Consider the following 19,214-nt stretch of genomic DNA (forward strand, 5'->3'; position numbering starts at 1 on the left):
TCATTTCACCAAGCATTAGGGAAAAAGAGAAAAAAAAAGAAAAAGAGAGATAAAAAGATCACCTGCCATGTTACTACATGGCTTTGCAGAACTACAGATATTTCTTACAAATGACTCGGCTATCTGAACTGCAGAACTTAACATCCTACATCTATGATTCCAGTTATCACAATATGTTCCTCATCCTCTTAGACTTTCACCTCTGTCAAGCATCCTTAAAGGATTTCTGTTTACCCATGCCTATTTTATATTCTACTATTCTGTGGTATTAAAAGGAGCGAGTCCTTTTACAAGTAACCATGTTGCCTTAGTTTGATTTTATTTTATCCTCTCTTCTGACAACAAACTAATCAACAGTTTTTGTTACATTCATTAGCTACAGAAAAATCACTTTAGCTCAAGAGTGGGCAACCTGCAGCCTGTGAGACCATGGGAAGGGTGTGAAGTATGCACAGAAATTTTAAATACCGAGGGGCCCTTTTGTTAAAGGGTTGGTATGCGGCAACAGGCTTGCCTTGCGCCAATCCAGAACTACCAACGGGCTACCGCAGGAGCTCGGCAGTAGTTCCCACCCCCAGTGCACGCCAATTCTGGTGCTGCAAAAATATTTCTATTTTTGCAGCACCAGAAATGGCATGCACTGGGGGTGGGAAAAATATTTCTATTTTTGCAGTGTTGGTGCTTACCTGATGGTAATCGGGTAGTGCCATGCGCTGCCCAGTTACCGCTGGGTTAGCGTGGAAGCCCTTACCGCCATCTCAATGGGTGGTGGTAAGTGCCCTCCCTCCCCCCCGAAATGGCCAAGCAGCAAGTGGTTCTCCTACCGCACAGCCATTTCTTTTCCAGCAAGAATAAAAAGACAGCGTTTTACCCGCTGTGGTGAAAGGGGGGCTCAGAGCGAGTCAAACACACACACACTGACATTAGCGCAGGCCCCCTTTTACTACAGCTTAGGAAAAGGACCCCTGAATTTGCAAATATTTTCAGAATAGCCACTGATTATGGTAAAATTATGTATCATACCTGATAATTTTCTTTCCATTAATCATAGCTGATCAATCCATAGACTGGTGGGTTGTGTCCATCTACCAGCAGGTGGAGATAGAGAGCAAACTTTTGCCTCCCTATATGTGGTCATGTGCTGCCGGAAACTCCTCAGTATGTCGATATCAAAGCTCCATCCGCAGGACTCAGCACTTAGAGAATTACAGCCACGAACGGACACTCTGCCCAGCTCACCACCGCCGAAACGGGGGAGGGGAATTAACCCAGCTCATCCCCACACAAGTGGGGGAGGGGAATCCGTCCAGCTCATCCCCGCGGAGCGGGGGAGGGACACCACACCCGCCGATGCGGGGGGATCTGGCTTATCCTGCAACCGCAACCGCGGGAGGAGCTGACTGACCCTAACACTGCCGAAGCGGGAGGGGTACAAAGCTGCCCTACAGCCGCACGAAGCGGGAGGGAGTGCCGGAAGAATTTAAATCTCAATCCAGCCCCGTAAAACGGAGGGGAGAGGAATGCAGCAGCTCACTGTAACACAAACTCGTCTCAACTCTTGAAGAATCCAAGTGAAAGAAGAACTTGAACACGAAGTCCTCCTGAAGTAACTGAAGGCTAAACTTGAACCTAAAATTCAACCAGAATATAAACAGTACAGATATCTGGGAGGGGCTATGGATTGATCAGCTATGATTAATGGAAAGAAAATTATCAGGTATGATACATAATTTTACCTTCCATATCATCAAGCTGATCAATCCATAGACTGGTGGGATGTACCGAAGCAGTACTCACCCAGGGCGGGACATAGAAATCCCTGACCGCAACACTGAAGCTCCAAACCGGGCCTCCGCCCGAGCAGCCACAGTCAAGCGGTAATGCCTGGCAAAGGTATGGGCCTTCCCCGCGGCCACCTAAGCCGCAGCAATGGCTTCCTTGCCCATCTTGCCACTGTAAGCTTAGAAGCCTGCAGACCCTTACGAGGACCTGTAAACAGGACAAACAGATGATCCGATTTCCGGAAATCATTGGTCACTTCCAAGTATCTGATGATGACTCGTCTCACATCCAGAAATTGAGAGCAGAGTATTCCTCTGGGTAGACCTCCCTACGAAAGGAAGGGAGACAGAGCTGCTGAATCACATGGAAGCGAAAAACAATCTTGGGCAGGAAGGAAGGCACTGTGCGAATAGTCACTCCTGCCTCAGTGAACTGCAGAAAAAGCTCTCGACATGAGAGTGCCTGGAGCTCGGAAACTCTTCTGGCTGAAGTGATAGCCACCAAAAAGACTGCTTTCAACGTCAGGTCTTTCAGAGATGCCCTCGACAAGGGTTCAAAAGGCGGCTTCTGCAATGCTCTTAGCACCAGGTTGAGATTCCACGCAGGCACCACTGAGTGCAGAGGAGGGCGCAGGTGATTAACTCCCTTGAGAAAGCGCACCACATCTGGCTGCGAAGCCAGGGAAGCACCCTTCAGGCGGCCCCTGAAGCAAGCCAGAGCCGCTACCTGAACTTTCAGGGAACTGAGCGACAGGCCTTTGTCCAGACCTTCTTGCAGGAACGCCAACACTGAAGAAATTGGAGCAGTGAAGGGAGAAAGTGAGCCTGCTTCACACCACGCTGCAAAGATACGCCAAACCCTGGCGTAAGCAGTAGAAGTAGAGCGCTTCCTCGCTCTCAGCATAGTGGCGATGACCTTGTCTGAGAAGCCCTTCTTTCTCAGACGCTGCCGCTCAATAGCCAGGCCGTAAGACCAAAGGGGGAGGGATCCTCCATCACCACGGGACCCTGATGAAACAGGCCCTTCTCCACTGGCAGCCGCAGAGGATCGCCGACTGAGAGCCTGATCAAGTCCGCATACCAGGGACGTCTGGGCCAATCCGGACCCACCAGGATTACCCTGCCGGGATGCTTTGCCACCCGGTCTAGCACCCTGCCCAACATGGGCCAGGGCGGGAACACATAGAGAAGCTCTTGTGTCGGCCACTGTTGGAGAAGAGCATCTACTCCCAGGGATCGAGGGTCCCGTCCTCTGCTGAAAAAGCGCGGCACTTGACAATTGGCCGATGACGCCATCAGATCTAGGCTCGGCTGGCCCCAGCGCTTCGTGATGCCCAAGAACGCCTGAGCAGATAGCTGCCACTCTCCGGGCTCCAAGGTATGGCGACTGAGAAAGTCCGCCTTGACATTCATGACTCCGGCAATGTGGGCCGCTGACAGCTGTTCCAGGTTCGCTTCCGCCCACTGGCATAGATTCCTGGCCTCCTTGGCTAGAGGGGCGCTCTTGGTACCTCCCTGGCGGTTGACATAGGCCACAACCGTGGCATTGTCCGACAGGACCCGTACAGGCTTCAACACCAGTACCGGGATGAACTCCAACAACACCAACCGAATGGCTCTGAGTTCCAGGAGGTTGATAGACCACTTGCCTCTGCAGGAGACCAGAGCCCCTGCGCTGTCCTTCCCAAGCAGTGGGCTCCCCAGCCCATCAAAGAGGCGTCTGTCGTGACGACAATCCACTCCGGGGTCACCAGAGGCATTCCTGCAGACAACTTGTCTGTCTGCGTCCACCAGCTCAGCGCCTTGCGCACTGCTGGGTCTAAGGGAAGGCGCACAGCATAATCCTCCGACATCGGAGTCCAGCGCAGCAGCAGAGATTGTTGTAGTGGTCTCATATGAGCCCTGGCCCAGGGCACTACTTCCATCGTGGCCGTCATAGAGCCCAACAGCTGCACGTAGTCCCAAGCCCGAATAGGAGAGGCTACTAGGAACTAGTCCACCTGAGCCTGAAACTTGACAATCCGATTGTCTGGCAGGAACACTCTGCCCACTTGGGTGTCGAATCGAACTCCCAGATACTCCAGGGACTGAGTCGGGCGCAGCTGGCTTTACTCCCAGTTGATGATCCACCCCAGGGAGCTCAAAAGAGCAACCACCCGGTTCACAGCTTTGCCGCACTCTGCATAAGAGGGGGCTTGGATCAACCAGTCGTCCAGATAAGGATGGACTTGAACTCCTTCCTTCCTCAGGAAGGCCGCGATGAACACCATTACTTTGGAGAAGGTCCGCGGAGCAGTAGCCAACCCGAACGGGAGGGCTCTGAACTGGAAGTGTCGGCCCAGTACTGCAAAACGCAGAAAGCGTTGATGAGGAGGCCAGATGGGAATATGCAAGTACGCTTCCTTGATGTCCAAGGATGCCAGGAACTCTCCTGCCTTCACTGCCGCTATAACAGAGCGGAGGGTCTCCATGCGAAAGTGCCGAACTTTCAAGGCCCAATTGACCCCTTTGAGGTCAAGGATAGGCCGTACAGAACCTCCTTTCTTTGGTATCACAAAGAAAAAGGAGTAACATCCCTTGCCAAGCTGATTTTCTGGCACCGGAACGACCGCCCCCAGGCGGATCAGATTGTTCAAGGTCTGCTGCACTACCACAGCTTTGACCGGAGACTTGCAGGGAGAGAGTACAAACCCGTCTTTTAAGGGTCGGCAGAACTCTAGCTTGTAGCCGTCTCTGATGACTTCCAGCACCCAAGCGTCTGAAGTTATTGTGGTCCACTCGCCCATAAACGAGGACAGCCGTCCTCCAATCTGCACTGGGGCGTGGACCAAGGCCCCGTCATTGGGTACGAGACCCTGGGGGAGGACCGGAGGGAGCACCTCCGGGACGGCGGTCTCTGCGAAAGGAATGCTGCTTGGGGGAGAAGTTCCTCTTGAAGGAAGAGGGGGCAGAGGAGCCCGACCTGCCCGGGCGGTACCGACGGGCTTCCTGAAACCGTCCTCTGGAGGTACCAGGGCGAGTACTAGCCCGAACCCTGACCTCTGGTAACTTCTTGCCCTTAGACGTGCCGAGATCGGTCACGATTTTGTCCAGCTCGACCCCAAAGAGCAGCTTGCCTTTAAAAGGCAATCTAGCCAGGCGGGATTTAGAGGCGTGGTCAGCAGACCAATGTTTCAGCCAAAGCCACCGCCGCGCAGAGATTGTCTGAGCCATGCCTTTCGCTGAGGCCCTCAAGACATCATACAGCAAGTCTGCCAAATAGGCTAAGCCCGATTCCAGGGCCGGCCAATCAGCCCTCAAGGAAAGATCCGAGGGGAAAGCCCGCTGCACCATAGTCAGGCACGCCCTGGCCACATAGGAGCCGCAAATTGAGGCCTGCAAACTTAAAGCAGCTGCCTCAAAGGACGACCTTAAGGCCGCCTCCAATCTTCTGTCTTGGGCGTCCTTTAGGGCCGTGCCACCTTCCACCGGCAACGCCGTTTTCTTAGTCACCGCAGTGATTAAAGAATCCACGGTAGGCCACAGATAGGCCTCACGTTCACTTTCAGTCAAAGGATAGAGGCGGGACATAGCCCTAGCCACTTTAAGGCTCGCTTCCGGGACATCCCATTGAGCCGCAATTAAGGTGTGCATGGCATCATGCACGTGGAAGGTTCTAGGCGGGCGCTTCGTCTCCAGCATAATGGCAGAGCCAACAGGGGCTGAGGGAGAGACGTCCTCCGCAGAGGAAATCTTCAAAGTGTCCATGGCCTGTACCAACAGGTTGGACAAATCCTCTGAGCTAAAAAACCGCGCTGCAGAGGGGTCATCCGCTCCATCCGAGCGGGGATCCGTCTCCTCCAAGGAATCCGCAAAGGACCGTTGGGAGATCTCAGATACGCTGCCCTCATCTACATCGGAGGAGACAAAGTCCTCCAAGGCCTGGGAATCACCCTGAGGGCGTTTACCTCTGGGAACCTCAACCTCTTTACCAGACGAGGGAGCAGGGGCAGCGTTTTGCATAAGGAAGACCTGATGCAGCAGCAAAACAAACTCGGGGGAGAAACCCCCCAGACTGTGTACTTCCGCAGCCTGGGCAACAGCCCTAGACGCACCCTCAACCGGCGCTCGCAAGAGCGGGGGAGAGACATGCTGCGCATCCAAATTGGCGTCCGGCGCGACACTCCGCGAAGGAGCCGCGCGGGAAGAACGGCGCTTAACTTTAGCCGCTTTTGTGCCGTCGCCCAAATTAAGGGCATTCATGGCATTAATGTCTCCAACCTCAAGGGCGGCCCAAGAAGAAGCCGTCCGAGCCGCGTGGCCGGCCAAGATGGCGGAGGCGAGGAGCGGGGGATGGGCGTTTATGGCGGGAAAAATCGCCACGCCGGAGGAAGGACCGGGACATTCATCGGCCACGAAACTGTCACCCAACAAGGGCAAATCAGGCTTTAAGACCCCCACATCCCCTCTAGAAGCGCCCAAGCGATCCGGGGAGCGACTCTTTACGCCCTTGCCCTCCGACGCCATATGCCACGTGGAGATAAATCGGGGAACCCCCTGCCCGCTATAAAAAGGTAAAAATTACCTGCTGTCCGCTCCGAGCTGTAACGAACTGGTGTCCCAGTGAGTAGCTGCAATAAACGTTTAAATAAACGTCGAAATAAACGCCTTTAAGGACGTTCAAAATTTTTTTTTTTTTTTTTTAACGGAGCCAGCGGGAGGGGGGAGAAAAAGGAGGGACCTGGCACCACCAGGTTTGCACTTGCTCAAAGGAGCCCTCAACCCCAGGCACTCAACAAAACCTAAAAATTAGGCTTGGAGGCCTAGCCAGAGCTGCTGCTGTGTGTGACCACCACCTGCTGAGATAGAGAACATATAGAGGAGTTTCCGGCAGCACATGACCACATATAGGGAGGCAAAAGTTTGCTCTCTATCTCCACCTGCTGGTAGATGGACACAACCCACCAGTCTATGGATTGATCAGCTTGATGATATGGAAATAAATGTTGCAGCCTGCTAGGGATAGCACTGACATTCATGCAGCCCTCAGTGTATACAGACTGCCCGTCCCTGTTCTAACTCAACATCAGGCATCCTTTGTGTATCACATACAGATGTGTACAGAGCATACACTCATTTCTACACAGGAATAAAATAAAAATCAGAAGTTAAACTGCAGAAAAAAAGTTGTGTGTCCCCTTTTTGTAAGAATGATTTAACTAAATTAATGTGGTTTTGCTGGGCTAGTCCACTTTAAAGGTAATAGCCTGAAATAAAACAAATTAAAAGATGGTGGCCTTTCTTTTATTGGACTATCTTAACACATTTTTGACTAGCTTTCAAAAGCCAAAACTGCCTTCTTTCCAAGATAACATGAAGTTAATTTAATTTAATTTAATTTAAAAAAATAAAAAAAGGTACCATCTGATTTTCCTTTTTCTTTTATTTCTACTTATTACTTATTATTTACTGTTGATGATTGACACCAATGTGTCAATAAAGAGAAATTGGTTTGTAATCCTGAAGTCCTTTGTTGCTATAGGTTTAGATTGACTCCGGTTAAGGTTTATTTTCCCCTTAATGAAGATAGTTAGTTAAAATGTAATGCAAAGAAATGCAGAGTCATTCTCTCGGGGTGTAAAAATCCAAAGATGTATGTACTAGGGAGCAAGAAGGTGATATGCATGAACCGGGAAAAGGACCTTGGGGTGATAGCATCTGAGAATCTCCATTCATCACCGGCTCAAAAAAAAACCTCCATCAACTTTTTTCTCTTCTCTTCTTCCTCTTTTCACTTTTATTCATCAAAATGTCCTTACAATTTTTATATTTTTCAATATGTAAAACATCAATTGCTTATATAACTTCAATAGCATAATTATCTATGGAGTACACTAAGATCAGGAATGTTTTAACCTGACACTGCAAAGAATTCAGAGTTTGTAGGAACACCATATACCCAACAACTATTCATCACTTTATAATTTAATCTTTTCTGGAGTGAAAATAAGGCATAGGCTCCCCTCTCCGATAGTCTCTTTTTAATTTTCCAAGGAACAGAAACTTCTACTACTAATACAGCAAACAGAGCAGCCTTATAATTTAAAAAGACAAAATTATATGTTAAACAGCTCAGTTAGGATTTTGCTCCTTTACCTCATGAAGCGTGAGGTGTTTGCCATCCTTTCGTTTAGAGTCAAATCTACCATATATAGCACTGTACTTGCGAATCTCCTCCTCTTTATGGGGATCTTCTTCACTCATATCAAAAATGTGCCCAATCATCTTGGCCAGTTTCTTATTGGTTTTCAGCAGCTCCCTGACTTCATTCAAGTCACTCTTAGGTAGGGTGGGGACCAAGCGCTCCACGCACTCAGCCACAGAGAGTGCAGCGGCTGTGTCAAGAGCATCCGTGCTCTCCCTGGGTGAGGCAGGAGAGCCCAGATCGGCTGGGGAAAGGCTGTGCTCACTCTCTGTGGTGTAGTGTCCTTGCCAGAGTCTTGGTTCACTGCTGCTCTGCAACGGAGAGTTTGCTACGGCCTCGGATTTTCCTGATCCTATGCTCTGCACACATGTGGTGGCGGCACACTTTGGAATCTTGAGATGAGGCTCCCTGGTACTGCTGTTCCTTTCATAACTACTGCACGACATGCCCAGTAAGGAAGGAGATGCTTCGGGCAGCTTATATATTGGGATACTGCTGACTGGTAGAGATGTGAGAGGCTGGTTAAAAAGGGTAGGGTTTGTAACCCAGTCCCTCAAAGCCTTCTGCAACCGTCTGACATGTAGAGGTTTGCTGGCCATTCCCACCAACGCCATGATCTCTAGAAACTCCTCCTCTCCAGCCTCACAAAGCTGCTGGACATCATCCCCTCCCTGCTGAATAAAGGCATCGAAGTAGGACAAAAGGTTGGCTTTCTGCAATATTCGATACAGCTGTAGTTCTCCGAGGGTCCTAGGCAAGGAAGAGGCCATCGCAAACCAATGAATGCAACCTGCACAGAGCAGAGAAGGAATGATTAGACCCACACTGCATTCTCAACAAGCCCTACAACAGCTGCCAGCCCACCTACTTGGCTGTGATGGGAAAAAAAATAGCACACGGCACCTCTGCTGTCTGTAGGTGGCCTAGAATATAAAGACTGCTAGGCACTGTATGCAGAGATAAAGTGATTGTTCTCCAATTGCAGTGCAGTCATGATAGAAACATTATTATATTAATCAGAGCTGATAAGCAAGCCTGGAAAACTGAAGTTAATGATTTATCAAACGCCTACATGAGATATCTGGCATGCCCCTTGATATAACTACAAAACAAAAACATTTATCCATTACAAAAGTGGTCAAAAATATTTACTCCCCCTCTCACCCATGAAAAAAAAAGTAAAAAAAAAGTAGTGTATTTTGTTTAGGTTCCGCTTGCATTTCTTCAAAAATAATCTAGATAATGCCTAAGAGAAGTGATAGCATTTCAATCAAAATCTGCTCCACAAACTTTTTCCACAAAATGGCTTCACGGAAAAATACTTTTTTATCACTCTACATATCAACACTTTCTTCTAATGTTTTGGTTGTCAAACACCAACCTTTTTTCCCTTTAGATTTCACTTTATCAGGAGGAACACAAAACTTTAGAAAGAGGAAGAGACATACCTATGTGCAACATGTATTTTAACCAATGAGCCCTCAAAACAAAACAGCACTTTCTCTACCATTTCAGGAAAGGCCCAGAAAAGAATAAGATTAGGTTCCAATTTGTGAGGTCCATAAATGTTTACCCTTCTGTGTGCATAAAAATTTTACTTTAGTTAAAATGCAGTCAATGAAATATAAATTAGCTTAACAAAACCAAGGTTAAGATATATTTCGCCTAAAAAGTAGGCGGATCGCATACACAAATCACATTTAAACAAAAACAATAAATAAGGAAATTAAATACATTTATTCACACACTGATGTGAACATTTTTTGTTGTTGTTCTTATTTTAAAGTTATGAAAAAATAAGTTAAATTACAACTACATGGTATAACATCACTTGTAAAGAGTTTCTGATAAAGAGGAGTCTTTAGTGGGAAGTCTGGATGGATGGGCAAAAAGAAAAAAAAGGCTAAGAGAAAGATGTACTTCTGAAACACATTCACTGAAAAGAATTAAAACAAAACAGGTTGTTTTTACCATCTACCAAAAGCAACATTTCCTCAGCAAGGACATGGCTTCTCTTCTTCCTGCTAGACCTCATTATTCACTGTCCCACTTCCAATGGAAACACTGCCCTGCAAATTGCAGCAATTCAATTTGTGTAGCACAGAAGAGAGTCGTGAAAGCTGCTGCCTCTGCTAGGTTACTGACTCACAATAAATAAACCATCTACAAGAGAGCAGTATTATACTTTGATAAGGATTACTACAAGATTAATTACAATGAACTTTTGTTACAGCAAAAGTAATTTGACATAACTTGAGAATTAAACAGCAACATTAGCACTTTAAGACCATACATAAACCCCAACATATTTCTACTTTATGAAAGTTTAGGGTGCTACACTACCTCCAGGCACAGAAAGCAATAAGGATGGGATGACTTCTTACCGACTAGTTTCACCCATAAGGAACTCAGGAGATGCTCATCCTATCACAAGGAAGGCCTCTGCTCTGTTCCATATGCCAAAACTCCTCTGCATTGCTAATGAAGCCACTGCTAGGAGTGGAAGCAGTAACGCACAGCCAGACATTCTCCATTGCTCTATTTCTCCACCATTTTAAATGAAATGGAGGGTTTCCAGCAGGACAAGAACATTTTATTCAGCCTTGCTAAGATATCTGGATTCTTTGCAAACCAGAGGTACCTAACTTTACAGAACAGATATAAAAATTACCTATGGAGTATACTATATGATCAGGAATCCAGTTTTCCATGGGACCAACAGAGCTTTGTTCCACTATAAGACAGGACATCCTATTTGCAATATGATGCAATATGATAACTCCAGACTGATAATTTCAATCTTCTAGTTAGATCGTTCCCAAAGTACTTATAGGTTAAATGTGATTCTTCCATCCTAGTAATACGCTTCACCCTCGGTGTCTCAATGAAGTGTTCTCAAATCATCAACCAAGTCTCCTCACAACTTCCACTGGTAACTTACGTTGGTTAGTATACATGAACAGCACCTCACTCTGTCTGACAGCACCTCGGGTTTGACAGAGTGAGGTGCTATTCATGTATACTAACCAACGGAAGTTACCAGTGGAAGTTGTGTTGGAGACTTGGTTGATAATTTGAGAACACTTCATTGAGACAGCGAGGGTGAAGCATATTACTAGATGGAAGAATCACATTTAACCTATAAGTACTTTGGGAACGATCTAACTAGAAGATTGAAATTATCAGTCTGGAGTTATCATATTGCATCAGAGAAAATAGCACTCTGATGAATGAACATAAGCAGAGACAAGAAGGTTCTTAAATATAGATTATAGAGATCGAAAGGAAGAATATTGTTAAGATAAGTTGTTATCACATCTTTAATACATATGATCTGAAAGTTCTTTGTATTTTGCAGTCCCCTTGGATCTGATAAAAGAAAGAAGGCAATGAATAAGAAGAGTGGATGAGGTAGTGAATGATAGTGTTTGAATGGATGGAAGCAAGAGAACCATAAAGAAGTAGGACGATTGTAAATTTTAGAAGATTTTGTTGTGCAAAAAAATAATAACGTGAATGAAAATTGTATAAGAATAGTCACTAGACTGTTATTTGATATGCAAATTCATTAGGGATATCCTGAAAACCCAGCTGGCTGGTGGTCCCCAAGGACAGGTTCAAGAACCACTGAACTAGAAGAACCTAAGACAGCCACTGATGAGGTCTATAAACAGATTCAAGTTCCATTCCCGACGCTTGAGCTTCCACAGTAGTGAGCACAAGGTGCCAGTGCTGTGGTGCAGCAGATTGAACATTTAATCTCTCACATCAAAAGCGTTTGCAGAGGATCCTTCCAACCACTAATGGCAGCTCCAGCTAGGTGCAGTGCAACCTCCAGAAGTACTCCACAACCTCTGGCTTCAGCCTCTCTTACTTATATCACTTTTTTATTAAAAATAAATCAAAACAGAAATGCAAGGGAAGATTAAACTATATTAAGTGTTTGATCATTGCACTATGCAGAGATAAGCATTGGTGTCTTGGATTTTGCAATCTACTTGCTCATATCACAGAAATACAACCACATGGGAGTCACGAAGCCTTGCATGCAAATTCAATGTTTTGGTCCTCTTCAAGGTTCCCATGCACTGCAACAACCTTTCTACTTTCTTCCTTATCGTATGGAGGAGCTATGTTTAAAAGCAGCTGCCAGGGCATAAGACACAAATAAATGACTCCTGATCAATACATATTATACTAGAAAAATGAACAGAACTCCATATAAAGCTGTGACTGTCAGAGCATTAGTGACATTCCCAAATCTCCAAGTATAAGATTATTCTAATGAAATTATCAGACCTAGCACTGACCTCCCCAAGCTAAGTAACAGAAGGGTGGGGAGGGAAAGAAGGAAGGAAGAGGTATGGGAAGCAGAGAGCGTGGGTGTCAGATGGAGTGTCTAAGGGAGAAGGCAATGACAGGCTGAAGAAGGAAGAGGTGAGAGGTTGAGAGAAATGGCGAACTTAGCAGCACTGGACTGGAAAAGGGGGGGGGGGGGGGGGGCGGGGACGACCTAGAAGACTACCAAAAAGCTGAGCAAAAAGAACATAATAGAAAGTTAGACATTTGAAAATTACCTTCCCTGGAATGACTATAAAGTTCTGGCCTGAGAGATTCAAAAAGAGGCAAACAAAGGAGAAAATAAGGAAGGAATAAAGTTAAAGCATAAATCAGAGAAAGAGGCACCAAGGTTTGAAAACCAATTTTACTTGCTGAAACACAACATTGCCTGGGCGACTAGGGCTTGCTAATGAGAGGCAAACTGAAGAATGTTTAAAGAAACGGACAGAATTAGATGGAGGTTTTGGTTCTAGGATGCAGTGAACGTATCTCCCTTGAAAAAAAGGACCTAATTTTTATTTTCTTAAATCAACCAGCCTGCCTCTATTTTTTTTAAATTTTGTTGTAGGATACTGTAGTTTAAACTATGCTCTGACTACAACAAAAATTAGTGAGGTTAAATATTAAAAATGCTTGTGGAGCAAGAAAGGGATAGCAACTGGAAGAGTGACCATAAAAACCTGCTCTTCAAAACAGCTCAATACAAAAATTAGGCAAGTTTCACTGCTGTCACAGTGTTTGCATGGATGCATTATTTGGAGCTCCCCTTGCACGGGGGCTTGGTAGAAGAACAGAAGTTCCAACACCTCTGCTAAAATTTCAGTGACCTGTCATAGATGTGCTGGGAATTGATATTTAACACACAAGGCTACGAGATACATCTGGTATTAATCCGCAAACGAACCTTTTCCGTAGATGGGAGGGTGGTAGAACTAGAGGGCACGATACGAGATTGAAGGGGGGCAGACTCAAGAAAAATGTCAGGAAGTATTTTTTCATGGAGAGAGTGGTGGATGCTTGGAATGCTCTCCCGTGGGAGGTGGTGGAGAGGAAACCGGTAACGGAATTCAAACATGCGTGGGATAAACATAAAGGAATCCTGTTCCGAGGGAATGGATCCTCAGAAGCTTAGCTGAGATTAGGTGGCAGAGCCGGTGGTGGGAGGCGGGGCTGGTGGTTGGGAGGTGAGGATAGTGCTGGACAGACTTATAACGTCTGTCCCAGAGCCGGTGGTTGGGAGGCAGGGATAGTGCTGGGCAGACTTATACGGTCTGTGCCCTGAAAATAACAGATACAAATCAAGGTAAGGTATACACAAAAAGTAGCACATATGAGTTTATCTTGTTGGGCAGACTAGATGGACCATGCAGGTCTTTTTCTGCCGTCATCTACTATGTTACTATGTTTTTGTTACTCCTCCAACTTTTTCTAGTAATTACAGGAGCAACTTTATAAAGGAGTTGCACGTGTAGAATGGCTTTCAACAAGCAGGCTCTTATAAATTCAAGTTGAAGGTATACATACATAAAGGAGTCCTCTTACCAAGCTACGGTAAAAGGGGGCCTGCACTGGTGTCATCACGTTCTTGACGTGCGCTGACGCCTTTTACCCCAGCAGGGTAAAAGGACCCCTTCATGCATTGGGCTTACCGCTGCTAAGACCCCCAAAACTTGCTGTACACTGCTTTGGATGAACTTCTATCCAAATAAAGAATGGACGTTCGGGAAGGAGAAGGGGGTACAGAAAAGGTGGGATTAGCACTTAGACAAGTAATTTATAAAATTCATGCCTATGAACTGATTTTTACTCATACATACATGCACAGATTTACACCTGCCTCTGAGCAAGAGATACATGCTACTGATGACAAATCTAAGTACTTATTTTATTCAGCCTCATATGCTGTCTTATTTTTCACTTTTACCCAGGCATTCTGTTTTTGTTACTCCCTGCCCCTCCCCACCTGTCAGTGATGCAAATTTCAAGCTAGAAGAGTCCTGAATTTATCACCATATATGAGAAAAGGTGACTGAAGTCACCAGAAAAAGGGGATTTAATGCATTCTGTTAAAGCAAAAAAAAAAAAAATGTATAATACAACAATCCCCCATTCTTTTATGTGAAATTTAAAAAAAAGTTTCAGAAGTTTAAACGTAACTTTTTTCAGACTGCTTATGGACCCATGACATGAAAAATCAGCCACTCAACATGTTGAATCCACTACTTCAGTCACCTTGTCCCACAATTGCTCTGATTGAACATCTCAATACAAATATTCCTTCCCCCAACACAAAACGTAACGGGGAATTTGGGTTTAAAACTCTGGTGTCCTTGGAAAGCTAGCACAGTTTCTTGCCTTTCAAACACTGTCATTCAGGTACTGGAAGGGCAGTAAACAAGGCCAATGTGGATGCAGAGGCTAATAGCAAACAGGAGAGGCAATTAAGTGATAATATTGTTACTGGCCTTCCGCTTTGTCTACTTCCTGAAGTTATAATTAATCGTACTCATTTTTTTTTAAAGAGAGCCCAACCTCCGATATAAAGTTTAAATAAGCACAGGAGAATCAACAATTACTTACTGATGATCTGATCCCAGGCTAGAATTTCTGTTAGCCTAATACTGAACTGAACCTGCGATCACTGAACACAATCACACAAAGAAACATAACACTAACTTCTGACCAGTGCAGTGGTTGGAAACACGCACGCATACAGGTCCAACAAAATTATGCACATAAGGTGATATATTTTTATTGGACTACGATAAATTTATAATAAATGAATCAAGCCATTAAAAAGTTATACTCACGCATGCATATAAAGTGATATGTATATACTCACGTACGCATATGCACATTAGCTCACTGATCTTTTGCACTGGAGTGCCACTAGTATTGCACTCATCTACTTTGCGACGTGACCCCCAAAGCCTAAAACACTACTGTTACTTCTTATATAGAGCTCTAAAGGTGAAACACAAATACATTTCCCTGATTAAGTGCCACATCTAATTTTCTCAATTTTAACCTAAGCCAGCAAGAACAATACAAAGCGGTTTGCTTGCTTCTAAAGTGCAGCAACCACCCCAGTGCCTTTGCCTGGATGACTGAGGGACTCGCACGCACGTACAAGCCCAAACCCACCCTCGCTCCTGCAACAGCCCATTCCCAAGGTGGGGGAGGGGCACAAGCGTGGAAGCGGAGAACGTAGCCCAACTTCGACTCTTTCCCTTCCCACCCTTGTCCGCACCACTTACTTGCTCTGCACTCGGTATCCCCCTTGTCTTCGTCTCAGGGCTCGGTGGGAGCAATGGGGCCGTGCTGGGCACAGGCAGCGGCAGTGGACACTCAGTTCCTCATCCACCCCCAGCCTGCGTCAGATTGTGGGATCTCTTCCGTTCTGCCGCTCAACTCCGTCTCTCTCTTCTCCCCTCCCCCTCCTGCTCTAGCTGCAGCTGCTGCTCCCTCCCTCCCACGCGGCGCAGTGACGTAGTTCGCAGCGTGGGAGGCTCTGGGACGGGGGCGAGCGCGGGCGCTGCCTGGAATACCAGAGAGGGAGAGGCAGCGCCGGGCTCCGGGCGACCAGCAGCTGCAGCTGGGAGGAGGCGCGGCGGGGGCGTGCGAAGAGCAGGGCGTGTGCGCGCCAAGGAGGGGTGGGGGGAGGTGACGGGTCATCCTCAGTATAGCGTGCTGGGAGTTACCCGGCTCGCGCCCACGCTTTTGCGGCTGCTCCTTGTTTGGGATCGGACGCAATGAGGGAGTCGTCTCGTCTTCCAGGAGGGTGCGAGCTTCCTCTTCTGTTGTGCTTTGATTTCTGTATTATGCCAGCCTGTGTGACGCTATTTCTTGAAGTCTTTTTGTTGATGTCGTCGTTTTGTTTTCCTCTTTGCTTTGCAACTTTTGCAGGCTGAAATCAATCTGGAAGAACACCGATATTCCACAGATCGGCCTTTTCTAGGCTTGCTGTGTGATTTTTTATTTTTTTTTTTTATGTGACCCTGACAATGTTTTGGATTTTCCTCTGATAGCTGTAGAGCAAATTGCAAAGTTTTGTATCGGCTAGAGAAGTCAGGAAATTACAAGCGGAGGGAGCAAATCTGTGCACTGCAGCCTTCTAGAAGCTGATACAGCTAATGTGCTTTTCTAGTGTGGTTCATATCTGGAAGCATGCATGATTTTTTTTCTGATAGTACGAGATACTAGTATTCAAAACTTTTTAAATGTTTTTATTGGCGTGCTCAATCGCCACCTTGCTTCCTTTTAAATGTTTGCATCATAATCATCGCCCTGATTCTATATACGATGCTCAAAAATGAAATTTGGGCACACAATTTAATTGATAAATGGTTGATAATTAGGTGCTAATCAATTATTTTGGCACAAATTGGTATTAAAATTTGCCTGGAATTTGCATGCAATGTTTTAGAATTTGAGGGATCCACGCCTAAGTTGTGAGAATTTGCACCAGGTTTTAGTTGGTGTAAAACTTTTTGCCCAAAATTGGATGCAGATCTAGTCCCCAAATGCTATTCTATAAACGACTACCAAGTCTGAGCATCATTTATGTCGTAGCCAGACCTGACATTTTGGGTGGGCCCAGAGCTAATATGGGTGGGCACTATGTATATATAGGTGTGAGTAGTTTTTTTTGGGATCCTAAATAATTTTTAATAAACAGTCTGCCCAACAGCTGGCCTACAGCAACATAAACCACATACATATTCGGAACCTATGTTGCAAACCTTACAGAGACGAGACGCTGCTTTGACGGTTTATTCTTCACTTTCTTTTCAAGGATTACCTAAGGCTATAGTTCAGAAAGAGACACACATATTCCTTATACAATTGGATAGAGTTAAAAATCAACATACGGTGAGAAGACTCCTGACGCAGGCCTGCATGTCCGAAACACAGCTGTGTCGAGTCCATTTCTCCCTGCTATCCTTTGGCTAATAAAGTGTTTTAATTTTTTATGAACAAGTGTCGTCCTTTTTATTTTTTATTTTTTTATGTATTTGTATTTTTAAATACAAATTTGATATTTTCTTGTTTTTAATTTTTCATTATTTTTGTTTTGTTAGTCATCTTAGCTGTTTTGCTTTTTTGGCTGTTTTTCTTGCGAAGATTGGTTTCTTCTGTTTTTTGTACTGCAAACCTTAAAACCACCATACTGAGAATACAAAACACTGAGGACCTATAGAGCAATTCTACCATACCATAAGCTGTCATTTCTACGAGTCACACAAGGAAAAGGAAAGCCTCTTAAATACTACAGTGAGCACTAGAACATCAATTTACCTATTGTAAAACGAAACTAGACAGAATAGTACAGATCGTCGATCCTGCACAGTCAATGCCAACTGAAAGCCATGTCTTTTTCACAAACACAGATACACCCTAATCCACTATAAAATAAGTAATCATAAACTTTCTATTTAGACAAAAATTAAACTGAACCCCCAAGATACCAGGCTCTGCATACAATGCAACACCTCAGAAACAGAAAATGTCCCCTAGTATTGTGCAAAATATAAAGACAGCAGATGTAAATTTGAAAAAACTAACAAATACCAATCACCACTTTACAAATTAACAAATAGAAATAAAATAAATATAGAAAATAAAATAATACCATTTTATTAGACTAATACATTTAGCTGTCAGAGGCCAAAACCTTCTTCCTCAGGTCAATACAGTATAGTGCTGTTACAGTACCCTATCTTGACCTTCTCCGAAAGTTTGTCAAAATGTATTAAAATTAGTCCAATAAAAAAGATTACCTTATTTACATGTTTTATTATAAACATGTATTAACACAGCGACAATACTACTTTATCCTAAAGCAAAAAAATAAAAATATATTTTATTTACAGTTTGTTGTCTCTGGTTTCTGCTTTCCTCATCTTCTTTTCACTGTCTTCCTTCCATCCAGCATCTGTCTTCGCTCTTTCTCTGCCATCCAGTGTCTGCCCTCTCTGCTGTCCCCTCTATCCAATGTCTGCCCTTTCTCCCTGCCCCTTCCATGCACATCTGCCCTCTATCTCTGCCCCTTCCATCCACCATCTGCCCCTGTCTGCCTTCTCTCTCTCCCCCTTCCATTCACTGTCTGCCCTTTCTCTCTGCCTCTTCAATCCACCATTTGCCCTCCCTCTCCCATCCATCTATTGTCTGCCCTCCCTCTCACTCCCCCTTCCATCCAGGATCTGTCCCCTCTCTCTGCCCCTTTTTGCAGCCCCCAGTTCCAGCCCCCTTATCCCACCTGCCCCTAGTTCTAGCCCCAGCCCACATCTCCCACCTGCCCCCCCTTTTCAGCCCCCAGTTTCAGCTCCACTATCCCACCAGTCCCCAGTTTCAACCCCAGCCCTTTTCTCTCACCAGTCCCGAGCTTCAGCCCCAGCCACTTCTCCTTGTCCCCTTTTCAGCCCCCAGTCTCCACAGTTTCAGCCCCTGCCCCTTTTCAGCCCCCAGTTCCAGTGCTAGCCCCCTTATCCCACCTACCCTCTTTTTCAGCCCCCAGTTCCAGCCCCCTTCATCCACATGCCTTGCATTAGGGCCCCCCCTTTTCAGCCCCAGACCCATTCTCCCACCTGCCCCAGGCATGCCCCATTTTCCCACCAGCCCCAGGCATGGCCCCTATTTTCCCTACTGGCCTCAGATCCCAGTTCCAACCCCCTTGTCCCATCTGAGACCCCCTCCCCACCCCAGTCCCCTTCTCCCATCTGAGACCCCCTCCCCTCCTCCCATCTGAGACCCGACCCCCCTCCCCTCTCCCATCTGAGACCCCCTCCCCTTCTCCCATCTGAGACCCCCCCCGACCTGACTACAGCTCCGTCGACAGCCCTCTTAGTTCTCCTGCCACCACCCTGCCTTAAAAAAAAAATCTGTGAAGCCGTTTCGCAGGCAGCGCT

General features: G+C 46.0%; 1 protein-coding gene across 3 annotated transcripts in view; it reads right to left on the reverse strand.

Moving 5' to 3' along the window:
* Positions 1 to 15,887, reverse strand: part of NAB1 (NGFI-A binding protein 1) — an 84,349-nt gene extending 68,462 nt beyond the window's left edge. For all 3 annotated transcript variants that reach the window (XR_003942784.1, XM_030209162.1, XM_030209161.1), the window contains exons 1-2: positions 15,564 to 15,887; positions 7,917 to 8,755 (exon numbers count right to left, since the gene is read on the reverse strand). Coding sequence is in view for 2 of the 3 variants with exons in the window: in XM_030209162.1 (XP_030065022.1) it covers positions 7,917 to 8,735 (819 nt within the window). In the remaining variant the exon portion in view is untranslated. The remainder of the gene's footprint in view (positions 1 to 7,916; positions 8,756 to 15,563) is intronic.
* Between the last annotated feature and the right edge of the window lie 3,327 nt (positions 15,888 to 19,214).

This window comes from Microcaecilia unicolor, chromosome 7 (assembly GCF_901765095.1).
Source record: "Microcaecilia unicolor chromosome 7, aMicUni1.1, whole genome shotgun sequence".
NCBI lineage: Eukaryota > Metazoa > Chordata > Amphibia > Gymnophiona > Siphonopidae > Microcaecilia > Microcaecilia unicolor.